We start from the raw sequence: 18,351 nt of genomic DNA, 5'->3' as shown, positions 1-18,351 counted from the left end.
TAATATATTTTGCCTTTCAAGAAGAATACAGCACACTTCAGTGCTTGACGTAAGATTAAATGGAGGGGCTGCTCTATGCCATCTGAGCTAGTCGAGAAACTGATTTGTTAGTATATGAAAACTGTCCAGTGTGTATCTTCAAATGTGACTGTACAACTTTTGATAACCAGGACACCTATATAAGTGATTCCGGGGCCTTTAGAAATGTTCTCTCATTCATGATGTAAAAGATAAAAAAAAAAAATCTTTCTTACATTACCATATCCTTTGTATTACAACACATACTAGAAAATGTACTTATTTCTGCGTCATTTGCTAATTTAGTAACAATAATGAAGTCCTTTTATCTCTTCAATTCACTTCAAGGTGCAGTAGAGCAGTCTTAACCCTTCAAAGATCACAACAGAACTTACATTTGTCATGCGACATGCAAGTTAGAACCCCAGAGGCAGAACTTTTTTTATTTTTTTATTTTCTGCAATGAGAATTTTTTAGTGAAAATTTTTCTGCAGTGTCTCACACAATAAATATATATATATATATATATATATATATATATATATATATATATATATATATATATATATATATATATATACAGTATACATACATACATACATACATACATACATACATACATAGAGAGAGAAATGCACTCACAGGAACGAACAACCAGTTCAATACCATTGTCAGCCTGTTTCCCCTATGGGAAAAAGGGGAAACCAGACGTGGACTCCTTGCTCAGTGTGCTTAGAGGAATATGGCTACACCTCACTGACGAGGCCCAATGAAGGCCGAAACGATCGTCTGGGGTTGCTGTGTTCCTTGTTCAGAAAGGAATTGCCTGGTATTTCGGCGCTGGACTGACCGTGATAGGCAGGATCAGACTGATATACTACAGGAATGTTCTTCTCTGTGAAAAGCATTACTGGGCTAAAAGAAGCTGCACCCAGGTGGTAAATTGCCATAGAACAGGCTAACAATAGTATTGAGCCAGTTGTTCGTTCCTGTGAGTGTGCTTCTGTGTGTGTGTGTATATATATATATATATATATATATATATATATATATATATATATATATATATATATATATATATATATATATATATACACACACACATGTGTGTGTATATAACAAACAAACATTTATTACAGAAAAAAAACAAATTAATACAACACACAGAGAAAACCAAGCACTCACTTACAAGCTCTCAGCTAAGATTTAAAAACAAAAATGGAAAGGTTGTTACCGCATCTGGCCAAATGGGACAAGCCCAGGTACCTCGTCAAGGTCCTTTCCAATACCTGGGACCTTAAAACAGCCACGCAATGCTTTGCTTTTAACCCCTTAATGACCACAGCACTTTTCCATCTTCTGTCCGTTTGGGACCAAGGCTATTTTTACATTTTTGCGGTGTTTGTGTTTAGCTGTAATTTTCCTCTTACTCATTTACTGTACCCACACATATTATATACCGTTTTTCTCGCCATTAAATGGACTTTCAAAATATACCATTATTTTCATCATATCTTATAATTTACTATAAAAAATATTATAAAATATGAGGAAAAAAATGGAAAAAAACACACTTTTTCTAACTTTGACCCCCAAAATCTGTTACACATCTACAACCACCAAAAAACACCCATGCTAAATAGTTTCTAAATTTTGTCCTGAGTTTAGAAATACCCAATGTTTACATGTTCTTTGCTTTTTTTGCAAGTTATAGGGCCATAAATACAAGTAGCACTTTGCCATTTCCAAACCACTTTTTTTCAAAATTAGTGCTAGTTACATTGGGACACTAATATCTTTCAGGAATCTCTGAATATCCATTGACATGTATATATTTTTTTTTAGAAGACATCCCAAAGTATTGATCTAGGCCCATTTTGGTATATTTCATGCCACCATTTCACCGCCGAATGCGATCAAATAAAAACATTTTTTTACTTTTTCACAAATTTTTTCACAAACTTTAGGTTTCTCACTGAAATTATTTACAAACAACTCATGAAATTATGGAATAAATGGTTGTAAATGCTTCTCTGGGATCCCCTTTGTTCATAAATAGCAGACATATATGGCTTTGGCTTTGCTTTTTGGTAATTAGAAGGCTGCTAAATGCCACTGCGCACCACACGTGTATTATGCCCAGCAGTGAATGGGTTAATTAGGGAGCATGTAGGGAGCTTCTAGGGTTAATTTTAGCTGTAGTGTAGTAGACAACCCCAAGTATTGATATAGGCCCATTTTGGTATATTTCATGCCACCATTTCACCGCCAAAAGCAATCAAAAAAAAAAAATTGTTCACTTTTTCAAACTTTAGGTTTCTCACTAAAATTATTTACAAACAGCTTGTGCAATTATGGCACAAATGGTTTTAAATGCTTCTCTGGGATCCCCTTTGTTCAGAAATAGCAGACATATATGGCTTTGGCGTTGCTTTTTGGTAATTAGAAGGCCGCTAAATGCTGCTGCGCATCACATGTGTATTATGGCTAGCAGTGAAGGGGTTAATTAGGTAGTTTGTAGGGAGCTTGCAGGGTTAATTTTAGCTTTAGTGTAGAGATCAGACTCCCACCTGACACATCCCACCCCCTGATCCCTCCCAAACAGCTCTCTTCCCCACCCCACCCCACAATTGTCCCCGCCATCTTAAGTACTGGCAGAAAGTCTGCCAGTACTAAAATAAAAGGTATTAAAAAAAATAATTTTTTTAGCATATTTACATATGCTGCTATGTAGGGTCCCCCCCAAAATTGCTCCCTAACCCTCCCCCTCTGCCTTATTGGGGCCATCTTGGGTACTGGCAGCTGTCTGCCAGTACCCAGTTTGCAAATAAAAATGTTTTTTTTTATTATTATTTTTTATTTGTTTCTGTAGTGTAGCTTCCCCCCCACAGTCCAATACCCCACCAGCCAAACCGATCACCAAATAAATATAATTACCCCTTTGATCCCCACTTCTAACTAAAAAATTTCTGTAGCGTAGTGGTTCCCACCCGCTCCCTCCCCGTGCACGTGCCCGCCCGGCCTCCCTGTGCACGTGCGCGCGTCCGTGCGCGTCCCCCCGGTCGTCCCCGCCCCCCTCCGCATCACAAAGGCCATCGATGGCCGCCACCCACCTCCCACACCGGCTCCCACCCACCAATGAACTTAGCCGTTAATGTCCGGTGCAGAGAGGGCCACAGAGTGGCTCTCTCTGCACCGGATGGCTAAAAATGGTTATTGCAGGATGCCTCGATATCGAGGCATCACTGCAATAACCGGAAAGCAGCTGGAAGCGAGCAGGATCGCTTCCAGCTGCTTTCCACACCGAGGACGTGCAGGGTACGTCCTCAGGCGTTAACTGCCTTTTTTTTGAGGACGTACCCTGCACGTCCTCGGTCGTTAAGGGGTTAAATCTTAGCTGAGAGCTTGTACGGGAGTGCTGGGTTTTCTCTGTGTGTTGCATTAATTTGTTTTGTAATTTTCCCTATGGTTCTTGCACCCAGACCTGTCTGGGGTTAACTGCTTGTGACTCTGGGGACAGCACAGCTTCCTGTGAGTGCCAGTGGCACCCAGGGCTGAGCATGTTGCAGGGTTATGGGATGTGTACCCGGTCCGGTATGAGAGTGCAGTTCCCTTCCGTGTTTTGTATATGTCTAGGGTGATTACATATGCCTGTGCACCCTTCCCTTGTTCCCAGTTTGTTTGTATTTGAAAGCTTGCATTTTGTGGCTGTTTTAGGCTCCCAGGTATTGGAAAGGACCTTAATGAGGTACCTGGGCTTGTCCCATTTGGCCAGATGCGGTAACTAACCTTTCCATGTTTGCTTTTAAATCTTAGCTGAGAGCTTGTGAGTGAGTGTTGGGTTTGCTCTGTGTGGTTTATATATATATACATACATACACACAGAAACAAACAAAAAAAATCTGACTCCTAGAAATAAATTTGTTAAGCCCTGACTTATCTTTTCTGCAATGTGCTGTTACCCTGTACCACACTGGAGTTCAGGAAGGGTGAGGAAATTGAAGAGAGAGGAATGTAGTAAATATTTACATTGAGAGAGAATGGAACAGTGACACCTGCAGGCAGGAATTAAAAGTGCAGGCAGCAAAAAATTACTGCAGAAACGGTACATTTTCTGCGATGAGATCGCACATGGCAGTATGTTCTGCCTTGGGGGTTAGAACATGTTTAATCTTGTCTGGTGTAAGGAAATTACTGTAAATGGGACTTCCTGTTTTACTGAATCTAACATAATTCCTGATGCCGTCTTCAAATTTGTTACCATTAATGAGTAATAGAAAATGTAGTACATATTAGTTTGGAAAAAAAATGAAAAGACCAGTTTTTGCGAAAATGGCTGCCAAAATATTGATTACAATGGCTTACAAATACATTTTTCCTAATATAGACAAATAACTGAAAGAGCTCTTTGAGACATTTCCAAAGACACCTGAATCATTTATACAGGTACACAGGTTACCACAATATTGAATGTTAAAGTTAACAAAATGGTCAAAATTGCACATTTTGCACCCTAATTACTTTTTTAAATACAAAAGATATGTTCCTAGTATGCCAAATTGACAAAATAATAATCAAAGAATGTGAGGTTGAAAAGTGCCTCTTTACTGGTTGATTTCAAATGGAATGGCCCAATTGTGCATTGCACTATACACTGTTAATATAGATCTACGGTATTTGCATAAAACAATAGGTGGTGTTCACGTAGTAACAGTTTAAAATTGTTAGATTTAGGAGATAATGTGGGTTCAGTTTTCCGTTTTTTGTTTATTTCATTGTATGTAATTTATTATAAAAATGATTATTTCCTAAGCACATTAGTAGTAGTTGTTGTTGTTGTTGTTGTTGTTGTTGTTGTTTAAATCCCCAAATAAACATCCTTTTAAAATTTTACCATGGTAAGCAGGATTTTTATTTTATAATCTTTTCCCTCTTCTAGACCACCCCACTACCCAAAAGTACCTGTCAATCAATTGTATATACCACAGTTAAAACTTTAAACACTAGACATGATCACTGACTACAGAAAAATACACAGATCTTACTGTCGTTCAGCATGCTCATTGCTCATGCACTAACAATCTCATTTTGATGAAATTAACACATTTCATTATAATGTGTATAAAACTCACTAGTCTTTGTTCTTATAAATCCCAGGGCTGTGTCTGACTTAAAGGGACAGTCACCACCAGAATTTTGATTGTTTTAAAAGATAGATAATCCCTTTATTACCCATTCCCCAGTTTTGCATAACCAACACAGTTATAATAACACGTTTTACCTCTGTGAGTACCGAAGCCTCTGCAGACTGCCCCCTTATTTGAGTTCTTTTGGCAGACTTGCATTTTAGCCAGTCAGTGCTGGCTCCTAGGTAACGTCACGTGCGTGAGCTCAATGTTATCTATGTGACACACATGAACTAACGCCCTAGTGGTGAAAAACTGTCAAAATGCATTCAGATTAGAGGCGGCCTTCAAGGTCTAAGAAATTAGCACATGAGCCTACCTAGGTTTAGCTTTCAAGTAAGAATACCAAGAGAAGAAAGCAAAATTGGTGCTAATATTAATTGGAAAGTTTTTTTTAAAATTAAATGCCCTGTTTGAATCGTGAAAATTTATTTTGGAGTTGACTTTAAGTACAGTCAACTCTGTTGAAGAAAACCTATCATTATTATAAACTGAAATAGAAGTATACAGTAAGATAACCTTGGCATTTGGGTCAAAACTGGCAGCTGGATATGACTCAAGCATAGTTGCGCTCTGATCCTGCTGTCTAGTTATTTAGGCAGTTAGAAAAATCATGTATATCCCTAGTGAGAGAGATTTTCAGAAATGTCAAACATGCTAAAAGAAAGTGAAAGGGTGCTTTTGGTTCACACTTGGGGCCCGATAATTGAAAGAAAAAAAAGAAAAGTCTCCGTTATGAAGAGAAATCATGCCGTTTTTTTTTTAAAGGGGTTTATTTATATTGTAATGTAGGTGCTTCTCCTTCACACCCAGAACTATACATAGCGCCTTAAAACCGCTCTTAAGCTAAAACTTTCCTTTTTGAAATACTTTAAGGGACCTTGCAGTACTGATGAGACTACTCTGGTAATCTGGCCAGAGCAGAGCGCTTTAGATCATCTGGCCCTTAGTGTTCTGTATTCTACCCATACAGGGTTAGTAAGCCATATACATTATATCTGTCTTCTTTTCAATGATAATTCTCTTGTTACGGCTCTGTCAATTTACCCTGTAGGCAACTTTATGCCAAGCTTTCCTAGACATCCTCATTTTGTGGCTTCTGTCTCTCTACAGGTGAGGCCATGGAGCAGGGGCTTCGAGACTGCTGCCGCTCTATACGCATCGGGAAGATCCTTATTCAAAGTGATGAGGAGACACAACGAGCAAAAGTTTACTATGCCAAATTCCCTCCAGATATTTACAGGCGGAAAGTTTTACTAATGTACCCCATATTGAGTAAGCATCGGTTAAAGCACTCGTTAATATTAGCATAATAATTTTATATATTTTTTTCTGTATTCTGCAATATATAAATGTTGGAAGCAGAGGTGGTACAAAGTCTGTTTTGAAAGTCACAAGTACATTTCAAGTCATGTTGGTGCCCTTTGCTCACTTAAGTGTCAGAGTATTAATTACTATAGTAAATTTTATGCCAATTTATATCACAATGCTTTTAAAATATGTTTAACACTTCCCAATTCAATTTCATGTAAGATTAGGTATAGCCTATTTTTATTAAGAGCACCCATCTACGGTATCTTAAAGGAATAGTCTAGTCAAAATTAAACTTTCATGATTCAGATAGATCATGCATTGTTACGCAACTTTCTAATTTACTCATATTATCAATTTTTCTTCACTCTCTTGCTATCTTTATTTGAAAAAGCAAGAATGTATGCATAGGAGCCGGCCCATTTTTGGTTCAGAACCTGGGTAGCACTTACTGATTGGTGTCTAAATGTAGCCAAAAATCAGCAAGCGCTACCCACGTTCTGAACCAAAAATGGGCCGGCTCCAAAGCTTACATTCCAATAAAGATGCCAAGAGAGCGAAGAAAAATTGATAATAGGAGTAAATTAGAAAGTTGCTTAAAGTGAAGGTAAACTAAAACGGTATATAATGAATAAGTTAGTTTATTATCCCAAAATAATATAACTTTCATTCATCAATTTTTCGAAATTTAATTATTAACTTACATATCTTATATTTTTCTGACTGATTGCGCTATCTGCAAATCAGCCGTTTTTTTGTTTTGTTTTTTCTAATCCACGGTCACGTTCTTTACTCAGCCAATTGATTCTCTGGCCTTTAGGCGGACGTCAATTGACGTAATGACTTTGTGGCTCAATATGCGCATGCGTAACTTTTTGTAGTTCGCGCGTCCACGTTTTGCGCATACGCATTATCAATTTGGAATAAGGATGCGCATGCGCGGTTTGTAGATGAGCACGAGCTTGGTAGATACGTATAGAGCGGGTGGGACAGCTCTATACGTCACTGTATCCTAAAGCCGGAAATAAGGAATGGGAGGAGAATCGGAAGGCAAGGGTAATAAAAATCAATGTTTAAAAAGATAGAAATAACTAATCTTTATTAAAAAAAAATATAGCGACTGTAGTGAACAGGGTAACAGGATTGTAAATATGAATTATGAAGGCTAAAACTTTACCTTCACTTTAAAATTGCATGCTCTATCTGAATCAAAGTTTAATTTTGACTAGACTATCCCTTTTAATAAGGACAAGTAGTGAACAAACAGTGTTTTATTGGTAACTGAGAGAAGCAAAGACAAAATCATTTTATAGAAATAACACCACCGTTTGTGTGTGTGAGAGAGAATGTGTCTGTGAATGTTGTTACATATAAGCCCTAGAACATTTATTTGGTACCTCAAGGAAATGGATTAAGAAAAACATGAGGGAGAGGAAACACAGATGCAGAAGAAATAACTACTACCATACTTCACCACACCGACTTAGAGAGAGTCAATGTGAGTGAGGGAATAGTGCTATAAATCAAAATGAGTGAGCTATATATATCAGCGGCTGATTTTACTGACCACCCGGCTAAACTTTTAGCCAATATTAAGCTGAAATGAGCTAATATTAAAAATGGTTTTTTTTTTTACTCAAATTATCATTGAATACATTTATGTTAAAGTATGCAATTTGTGCTTTGGATAGCACAAAATGTTAGAAAATATTACACAACCCCCACCCAGCTACTTCATAATGCCACTCGACTGGTTTGGGATTTTTACTTCCGGCCTGTATTTGTTTATTTTTTAATTATTTATATATGGTTAAATGCAGGCAACATTGTTTGACCTTTAAACATGTGTCTGGCTCCATAACATTCTTGCCAGCTCTTAAATTTATAATACATTTGTCAACTCCTACTTTTAAAGAATATTCAAGTGATGGTAAATGTCAGACTTTAAGAATGTTGCAGTGAAAAATATAGTAGTGTCCAAGCAAAACTGTATAATTATTAAAAAAAAAAAAAGTATATATATTTTATAATACAAGATTTATAATTCCACTTCATATCTTCTTTTCCTCCGCCCCCCTTCATTTCCTCTTTTGGCTAAGTTGTGACATAGAGAGCAAGCAGTCCTACCCACTCTACATAGGCTTCCCAAGGGCTGGACTTATGACACACACACTAATTGGATGTTCATTAGAATTGTCATAAAAATAGAGAGTTGATCCCAGTGGGCCAGGAAAACATTGTAATAGAAGCATTACTATAGGCATGGATTTAACCCTTTTCACGGATAGGTTAAAAAAATAAAAAGATACACCTATACAGGTGGCCCTCGGTTTACGGCGGTTCAATTTGCGCCATTTCAGAATAACAACCTTTTTTTTTCAGTCATGTGACTGCTATTGAAAAGCTTTTGGAAAGCAATGCACTAATTAAAATACCCAGTAGGTGGAGCTGTCCGCTTGTTTTGCAGCAAAGTTATGCAACTTAACAGCCTTAAATTGATCTGTGTACACAGAGCAGGCATTAGCTATCAAGCAAAATTTAGCAGGCACTTCCCTATTATCTTCCTGTGCAGCTGCTTGAGGTGAGGGTGCTTAACTGCTTATTAATAACTGCAGATTGAAATGCATAAATTAGGTGCAGACCCAATATTATCTAACAACGCAGAGAACTGTTTGCAGAAAAATGCAAGTAAAAAAACGTTTTTGCTCATTAAACTTAGTTTGATGATGATGCAGTCTGTTGTGTAATTATTTTATTAGGTGCTAATTAGCAAATGTTTTTGTTCATTAAACTTAGTTTGGTGATGATACAATCTATATTATTAGGTTTATAATGCTGTTTAGCATTTAAAGTCTTCATTTCAAAGCTTTAAAAATAATGTATTAGGTGTTACTTTTGGGTTTCAATTTACAACGGTTTCGATTTACAACCATTCCTCCTGGAACCTAACCCGGCGTAAACTGAGGGCTGCCTGTATACCTTTTTTTAATGGCCAAGATCACATATATGACATTTGATTAGCTAAAGTTGACCATTGCTTTAAGGAATCAATAATGTAAATTAATTCACTATGGCTTCCTATAAAAGCATGTGCCAATATGGTTACAATACAGTACTTTTCCTCTTGCAGACAGTAAGTCTTACTGCCTGAGCATGCATAATTTGCTAACAATTTTTGCTATTGATGTATATATTGGAGAAATTACAGTATAGTTCCATACATAATGTATCTTAATTTAAATGTGGCTCGTATGTCTTTGTCCTCATTGGGCGCAAGATAAATATGTAGAGAATGCCTATTGCCGGCCTGTGATTTAATTGTGTTGCATATTGAACTTTTAGGCACTGGAAACACGGTTATTGAAGCTGTGAAAGTTCTTATTGAACATGGAGTCCAGCCAGCCTGTATCATTCTGCTCAGTCTATTTTCTACCCCACATGGTAAGAACAATACAATTCCTATAAATGTGAGTCTGATTCATTATGAAGTTAATGGTGGATGCAACATAGTTTAAAAATTAGTTTACACTAAATTAAATATTTAAATATATATATATATATATACACACACACAATAAAAATTACATCTGTTTACACTTTTACCTAATTCTTCCATTTATTTGTAGTTTTTTTTTTTTATTGGCTCAGAGAAACAGTGATCTATGATACTTTATTTTGGCAGGTTATTTATTTTCCTATCACTTCTGTAATGACATTAAACCCCTTTATTTGAATTATTGCCCCTTTATCCAAATTAAGGATTTTATGATTTTTTTCAATGGTAAATGGGTGATAAGGGAAGGGACTCCTTAAAAGGACACTTAAGTTATGATTAAGATAAAGTAGGCAATTTTAAACAACTTTTCAATTTACTTCCATTAACAAAATGTACGCAGTCTTTTTATATTTACAATTTCTGAATCACCAGCTCCGACTGAGCATGTGCAGGAATAAACAGAATATACATATATGCATTTGTGATTGGCTGATGGCTGTCATATGATACAGGATTGGAGGAAATAGACATAACTTTGAAATTTGTCAGAAAAAAAATCTGCTACTCATTTGACTAAGGGGCCGATTTATCATATGTCCCCTGTAGCGATCATGTCTGCCAGTCATCGATAAATGCTGACAGCATTGTGAAAATACGCTGTTGGCATTTATCATTGCTCAAGCAGTTCTGGTGGACTGCTTGTGCAATGCTGCCCCCTGCACATTCGCTGCCAATCGGCCATAGCAGGGGGTGTCAATCAACCCGATTGTATACGATCAGGCGGATTGCTGTCCGCCGCCTCAGAGCAGGCTAACGAGTTAAGGAGCAGCAGTCTTAAGACCGCTGCTTCTTAACTCCTGTTTCCGGCGAGCATGAAGACTCGCGCGAAAACAGGGGTATACGGCCCCAGGGGGTCCTCAGGAGTAGCTTTGTCTCTCCTTAGTGTTTTAATCCTGCTTACCATGGTCTAACTTAAGTCTCTAGTATAATTACTATTCACTAATTCAGCTCAGCAGTTCTATACTTTAAGAGTAATTGTAAATTCAGCCCTTGGATTGTAAGGGCTTAGTATATATTTAAATATTAAACTACTGGCTTATCTACTAGCACCATAATACTTCTAAGAGATATATTATTATTACCTCCTGGTTGAAGTGTTTTTAAAATTTAACCTAAGTTGTTGTGTATGAATGATCATTCGTGGATGCCTTCTTTTTTTTTCCCTAAAAAAGTTTAATAGTGTGAATGCAATGGAATGATATACCCTTTTATTTCAACCAGTCTTGCAGTCATGTAAATTCCTTTTTGTGCAGAGCTAGACTTCTCACACTCTATTGTAACCCTTTTTACAATTAGTTTGCTAGTTGTTACTTGTTCTCTGTTCAGTTTCTGCAACAGGTTTTTAAATTCCCATTTTAATAAGGTCAATATTATTAATAATTGTACCCTTCACCTCATTTAAGTGAAGTAACGTACTGGAATTACCTGTCCTATAATTACTCTGCCCCCCCCCCCCCCACCTTGTTCTTTTGTACTTTAAACTATAATCCTAAAGGAGTGGGAGAAGCGTGGGGTTCTCCCCCCCCCCCCCCCCATCTCCTCCTTTTTAAAAGGTTATTCCCCATTCCTAAGGTTCATCTGGAATTGTGGAATACTGTCCCTAAAGTAGATGGTACTATCTCTACCCTAGCTAAGAGTGGGTGGATCAGATTTGTTTGAAGAGGAGTTCCTCTGAGACGATCTGACGAAAGGACAGAAAACAGGCAGTAGACCGGCCCTTCGGTCTAGCCTTCTTATCCTGGATGTGGCTAGGGCTCTTTAAAGTGTGGTGTGTTTTTTTTTCCCCTTCCTTCCATGCTACCAAGGATATTCACCAGTTTTTGTGCTGTTTTCTGGCAAAGGGTCAGAAGGCTACTGCTGTTTCCTTATCTTCTTGGTTGAGGAATATAATCCATATGGCTTACTTAGAGGCAGGTCATCAGTCTTCTGCATGTATAACTGCCCATTCCACTTGTTCTGTGTCTGTGTCCTGGGCTTTTAAGAATGAGACTTCAGTAGAACAGATTTGCAAAGCTGCTACTCTGTCATCACTTCATATGTTTACAAATTTTTACCAATTTGATGGTTTTTGCCTCAGGAGAGGCATCTTTTGGGAGAAAGGTTCTTCACGGGTGGTGCCTACTATCTAGGTGACTGCCTTGCCTACTTTATCCCACCCTAAATTCTTTGTTTACTTCACAGCTTGAGTATAGATTTCCATATGTCAGAATGGATTTCATGGACTCTCGCTACCATTAAAAAGAGAAGCAAAATGTATTCTTACCTGATAAATTATTTTCTTTCTTGGTAGTGAGAGTCCATGAACCTGCCCCTTATTTATAATACGGTGGCAGTTCTAGTTGCATCTCTTATCCCTCTATTATCTTGCTTTATTTCCCTATCCTTGTTTATGAACTACTGGGAGGAGAAGTAGGATGAAAAGTTAAATGCTTTGTTTGGGGTGTCTCTTTCTGGTGGTCAGGTGATGTATTTCCATATGTAAGAATAGATTTTGTGGACTCTCGCTACCAAGAAAGAAAATAATTTATCAAGTAAGAATACATTTTGTGTTTATAAGCTAAATTACAACTTTTGGTAATAAAATGTGTACATTATTGTAAGCTAACCCTGAATCGGCCTATCCAGGACGTGCTGAATTTCACTGTGATTACAAACACAAGTAGCTTCCGCATGTGCTCTGTCAACAAGTTTTTTATATTAAAATGTGGTAAACAGTCAGTTTGTGGTTTTGAAAGTTTTTATATTTTACTTTTCAGTCAAGACTTTGTTTATATATTATCTTAATCATCTCCCCCCTGTTTTTGCAAACATCACATATTTTTTGTTTTGTTTAAAGACTTATTATTATTATTATTATTACTTTTACTCCTTCTCACACTCTGGGCCTGAATCTTTAAATACTGTGAAAGTTGCTCACAAATTTTAGAAAGGCAAAGTTTTTAGCTTGAGAGCTGTTTATCCAGAAATTGTGTTCCGCATCTACAGGAGACGCACCTACATTAACCATATAATGCTCAAAAGAATAGGGTTTTTTTTTTGGTTCACTTCTCTCCATTCCATCAAGTATTTAGCCCCTAGGCCCATACCATGTTCAGTTAAGACTGTGGCAAGTGATTGGAGGATGCATTATCATGAGCACATTAAAAGTGAGGCAAATGAATTTGTTGAATATATAATGTTGTGACAAAGTAGAACGTTTTACCTTTACACAGGACTGTCCCTTTAATGCAATCTGACTGTGTCCTCATGTTATCAAATATCTAAAACTTTGCTTACAAAGTTTTTTTCTTTGGCAATTCCACACCACCAGCATATGTAGAAAGCATTACAGTAAGGTTACTTCCCATTGTTTAATCTAAATGATAAAGCCATCTGTGTTCAAACAACAATCCCTTCAAGAGCCATACTGTGTCAGTTCCTGGGAAGAATAGTAAGGGGAACCTCTGGTGCTGAGGGAACAAATATGTAATAAGCTCTCAGTACTTTACGCTGCTGTGTTCTTTTTCACAGGTGCCATCTCCATTATCCAGGAATTTCCAGACATCACTATTTTAACCACAGAAGTCCATCCAGTTGCTCCTACACATTTTGGGCAGAAGTACTTTGGCACAGACTAAAAAACTGACACCACTCCATACCGGATGACCATGCAGTTATGTTGACATCATGCGCTTTGCAGACTCTACATCTTGGAAAAAGCTTTAAAATATGCAAAAACAAATTTGTACAGCTTCACCTTTTTTTTTTTTCTTTTTTTTTTATGCTTTTTACTCGGGCAGAGCCACCAATGACGGGCTCCGGTGTTTTTACTTGATTTTAAATCTTTCAGACCCTTTAAGTGTTTAATGGCACATTCCACTCCGAAGCATCTTGCAATGGTGTGCTGAGGTGTTAAGGGCATCAAAATTATTTATTTGTATTACTGTTACAGAATGTACCAATAAATCAGTAGTGTGCTTGACTTGTGTTCAAAGCGTCGTCACTAGATACACTTAACAATTAAAATATTACAACTGGCTCAGCATAGTGGCAATTAACCTATTTAACCTGATTGAAGGATATAAGCTAGTTTATTATTTAACCGCTTACATTCCCTTTTATGTGGCTTCACAAGAACAAGATAATCAGTTGATGTGGGTTTGTGATCAGGGGCAGACTGGGCAGAGGGGCAATTGCCCCCCAGGCTGCCCTAAATCATGTTAAAAACGGCTGCTGCTTTTTTTTTATTATTATTGTAATTTTAATATTGGCCAGCAGGGGGAGCAGCTGTATACACATAAGGAGCAGTGAAGCAACCTTTCTCTCTCTGTCACTGACAGGCCATGTACTGAGGGGGAAGGGCTTAGGGCAGGCTTTTCTTAGTCAAACAGAGCGCAGTCTCAATGAATGGAGAGGGAAAGGCTGCTTGCATCAGTGTGCGCTGCTAGAAGCATGTGTGGCCACCTCTACTAACTAATAAGCTTCCAGCCACAGCTAAACAGTAAGTACATAAATGTGCTCTCAGCAAGTGTGTGGGGTCTCTTCAGGGCTGCAGTGAGATCCTCATGTAGAATACAGCAAATACTGTGCAGCTTTTATTTTAGCTTAAATGAACATTATACACTCATTTTTTCTTTGCATAAATGTTTTGTAGATTATCTATTTATATAGCCCATAAAGTTTTTTGTTTTTTTTTAAATGTATAGTTTTGCTTATTTTGAAATAACATTGTTGTGATTTTCAGGCTCCTAACTAAGCCCCAAAGTTTTATGTGAATACCGTCAGCTACCTTCTCCAGCTTGCTCCTGTTTGTGTAAAGGGTCTTTTCATATGCAAAAGAAGGGGGAGGGGGGAGGGTCTTATTTGCCACTTGCAGTGGGCTTTCCAGCTACCTTTCAACAGAGCTAAACTGAGAGCTTCTAAGTAAGTTTGTAAACAGTTTTATACTGGATTTTGATATCAGTATCTGTGCATCTTTATAGTAGTGTCTATTACATGCAGTTATATGAAAATAAGTGTATACTGTCCCTTTAAGCCTTGGGATAAGCCATTTCAGTTTATGTTGTATAAATATCTGGGTCTCCTACATAGGAAAATAATAAAACCGTTTTCTTCTAAAGATGTGGTGAGTCCACGGGTTCATCTTAATTACTGATGGCAAAGAGCACCACAGCAAATACTGTTAAGTATCACTTCCCAACCCATAAACGCCAGTCATTCTCTTTGCCTCCATGTGCATGGAGGAGGTGAATTTTTTTGTGTAATTAAAATTATTTTCAAAGGCTTTTCCAATTACACACCTGAGACACATGCAGCACCTGTAAAAATTCTCCATCCTGAGCTTAATATGGTGCCTACCTGATAGCTCACTTTAGATCTGGAACATTGGGATACTTAAAATGTTCTATGCTGTGGGAGAGTCAATACTAGACATCATGTTGTTATGATCTGGGGAATGTGAGCTCAATATTTGTTTCTAACATTGCAATAATTGATGTTAACTTAAGGGGCATAATGGTTGTGTGTTAATATTCAATCACAGTTCTCATGTTTGTTACATTTATAATACACATCTGTTATCTGTTTTACTCACTGTCATATACTAATCTAGCAAATATTATATTATGATATCCCATAGGCATATGAGGGCTTGTGTTGTAGCCTCGTCGAGAAGACTTGCCACATCTTTGTCATAGACTGGAACTTTTATAGAATATATCTCATAGTTTTATGTTAGCAGGTAGCACCCTCATATATTTTCTTGGGCACTCTATTGCTATTACACTTTTAGCCCATACCCTTATTACTAAATACTCCTCACCGGATATCATTCTCATATCTGTACTGCAACACATGAGCGACTAACTATGTTGCCCACATGCCTGCTTTGCTCTCTAAGCCGGTCAGTTATTTATTATACACCCATTACATAGGGTTATGTATACCTGTATAACACCATAACGCTATTTAGTTACTACACTACTATAGTTGTTTAATTGTCAACCAGTAATCAGTAGTGCCTGCAGTTATTTATTATAGCCATATCATTTGTTTAACCCAACCTGAGCCTGGTGTGACTTGTATAAGTAACAAAGCCATAATGAATCACCAAGGCACGTATTAAATCCATAGTTGTATGGCAAACTAGGTCACCTAGAAATTCTGTGTTATATTACATAGGGTTATGTATATCGGCATAATACCATAATGCTAGCTAGTTGCTGCACCACTATAGATCGTTATATTCCTTCATAAGAGTAAGCTAGATATTTAACTGTCAACCAGCGAGGGGCGGTATTTGCATCGACTTTCTACTATCTTTCAAGCCTTTCTCACTATCAGGTATAAACGCTGGAAGACTCTCTAGCCTATTATTCAGATCTGGTTAAACTTCACGTTGCAGACAGGGACTTCTGAGTGGTTGGTATGCGTTATTTAGCCCTGGTGGTGTGTTGTCTGGGGCCGGGATAGCGCATCACCTTCTCAATGTTTAGACCACTGCTATTTCTATTTCTATTCCTTTTTATATCTTGATTGGTTAATACATTTATAGACAAAAGGTAGATATGCACCCTAACTTATCAGCAATGATAAATACATATTGACTAGTTCTAGATGGTCAGCTTTAACAAACTATATATTAATCCTCTCTCCCTTTCTCTTGTCCTACTATTGCTATACAAGATCTGTTAATTTACTGAAAAACGGTTTGAAGCCTAACCTTGCTATATTATTTAAATATGTCCAAGCACCTTAGCTTTTCTAGGAGGAGGACCGCATAGTGGTTGGTGGGCATTATAACACCCTAACTTAGCTCTAAAACAAACACTCCTTAAACGTTCGCAAACTAACGGCATGCTGCCATTAACTGGATCATTAAGAGATCATTAAGAGACCAAACACGGGGGCCTATCTATCAAGCTCTGAATGGAGCTTGATGGCCCTTGTTTCTGGCGAGCCTGCAGGCTCGTCAGAAACAGCAGTTATGAAACGGCGGTCACAAAGACCGCTGCTCCATAACCGTGTCCGCCTGCTCTGATGAGACGGACAGGAATCGCCGGAATTCAACCCGATCAGGTTGATTGACACGCCCCTGCTGGCGGCCGATTGGCCACAAGTCTGCAGGGGGCGGTGTTGCACCTGCCGCTCACAAGAGCTGCTGGTGCAATGCTGAATACGTTGAGCGTATTGCTCTCTGCATTCAGCGATGTCTGTTGGACCTGATCCGCAATGTCGGATCAGGTCTGACAGACATATGATAAATAGGCCCCATAGAATAGATAGGTGTTACCCTTACCTGTTTTGTATTCCAAAGCTCAGAGGCCCAAAAGTGTTTACTAGTCTGACATCCTAACTGGCTCCGCCCCCTATCCTCCCTTTGATCTCATTTAGAGTGGCTCTCGCCAGCTGAATTTCCCTTCCCAAAAAACTTTGAAGCTAACCCCCACCTTGCCTCAATCCTTCTAGAATAAGATAACCTAATATATATTGTCTACTGCAATGTGGGGACCATTTCTATTCTTCATATGATTTAAAATCAATACTATTGTTATAAAATTTAAAATGAGGTTTCAGAATTCTATGTTCTAGATGACCTCCTGCAGTATACATCCGTTGCGGTGCCTCCTCCCTGAACATACATAAGGAATGTGCAATGTAGTCCCATGGCGCATGATGCAGTTGCCCTCTTTTTTTGTTACTGTACATTGACTATCATTGTTCAAGGGGATAGCTACATAATAATTTACTCAGAGTGAATATGCCTACCATACTTGTATTTGGATGTTATTTCTTATGTCGACACCTCGTTTGATATGTATATGCATGTTATTATTCTATTGGAATTGTCTTGCGGACATGCATAAAATTTCTAAAAAAATAATAATATATTTTTAAATAAAATTGAGTCTTCAATCAAGCTACAGTGTATAATCTAGCCCACGTTAGCCTTTGCAGTCGAGCTGTGGTGGTTTTAAAGCGAAGGAGGACTTGCAAAGTGGTGCTTGCTCCGTTTCTCTACCTAAGCTGCCCTTATTTTGATATCTAAGTTTACTTGGCTACTGATGTTATCCTAGTTGCTGTGAGGAGAATGTGTCCTCTCATATTAGGAGCTGTCGTCATGTCAGACAACAGAGCAGGTAAGTGCTGTTTTCCTTCCTAAGGGGAGAGGACACTTCAGAATACCTGTTTTATTTAATGTAAGGGACGTATAATGCACTCATGGGATGGGTGTTATTACTAGACATGCTCGCAGGCACAGGTTATAGAGACGTGAGACTGAAGACTCTCAAGGCAATTTTT

General features: G+C 37.9%; 1 protein-coding gene across 1 annotated transcript in view; it reads left to right on the top strand.

The window, feature by feature from the left end:
- The window catches only part of UPRT (uracil phosphoribosyltransferase homolog), a 39,822-nt gene extending 25,790 nt beyond the window's left edge, over window positions 1–14,032 (top strand). Inside the window, exons 5-7 of the mRNA XM_053699202.1 lie at window positions 6,318–6,479; window positions 9,858–9,956; window positions 13,582–14,032. Coding sequence (XP_053555177.1) covers window positions 6,318–6,479; window positions 9,858–9,956; window positions 13,582–13,688 — 368 coding nt within the window. The 3' untranslated portion in view covers window positions 13,689–14,032. The remainder of the gene's footprint in view (window positions 1–6,317; window positions 6,480–9,857; window positions 9,957–13,581) is intronic.
- Window positions 14,033–18,351: the final 4,319 nt, after the last annotated feature.

Source organism: Bombina bombina, chromosome 1, assembly GCF_027579735.1.
Source record: "Bombina bombina isolate aBomBom1 chromosome 1, aBomBom1.pri, whole genome shotgun sequence".
Classification (NCBI taxonomy): Eukaryota; Metazoa; Chordata; class Amphibia; order Anura; family Bombinatoridae; genus Bombina; species Bombina bombina.
The sequence above is the reverse complement of the archived record's forward strand: the minus strand, read 5'-3'. Positions and strand labels throughout refer to the sequence as shown.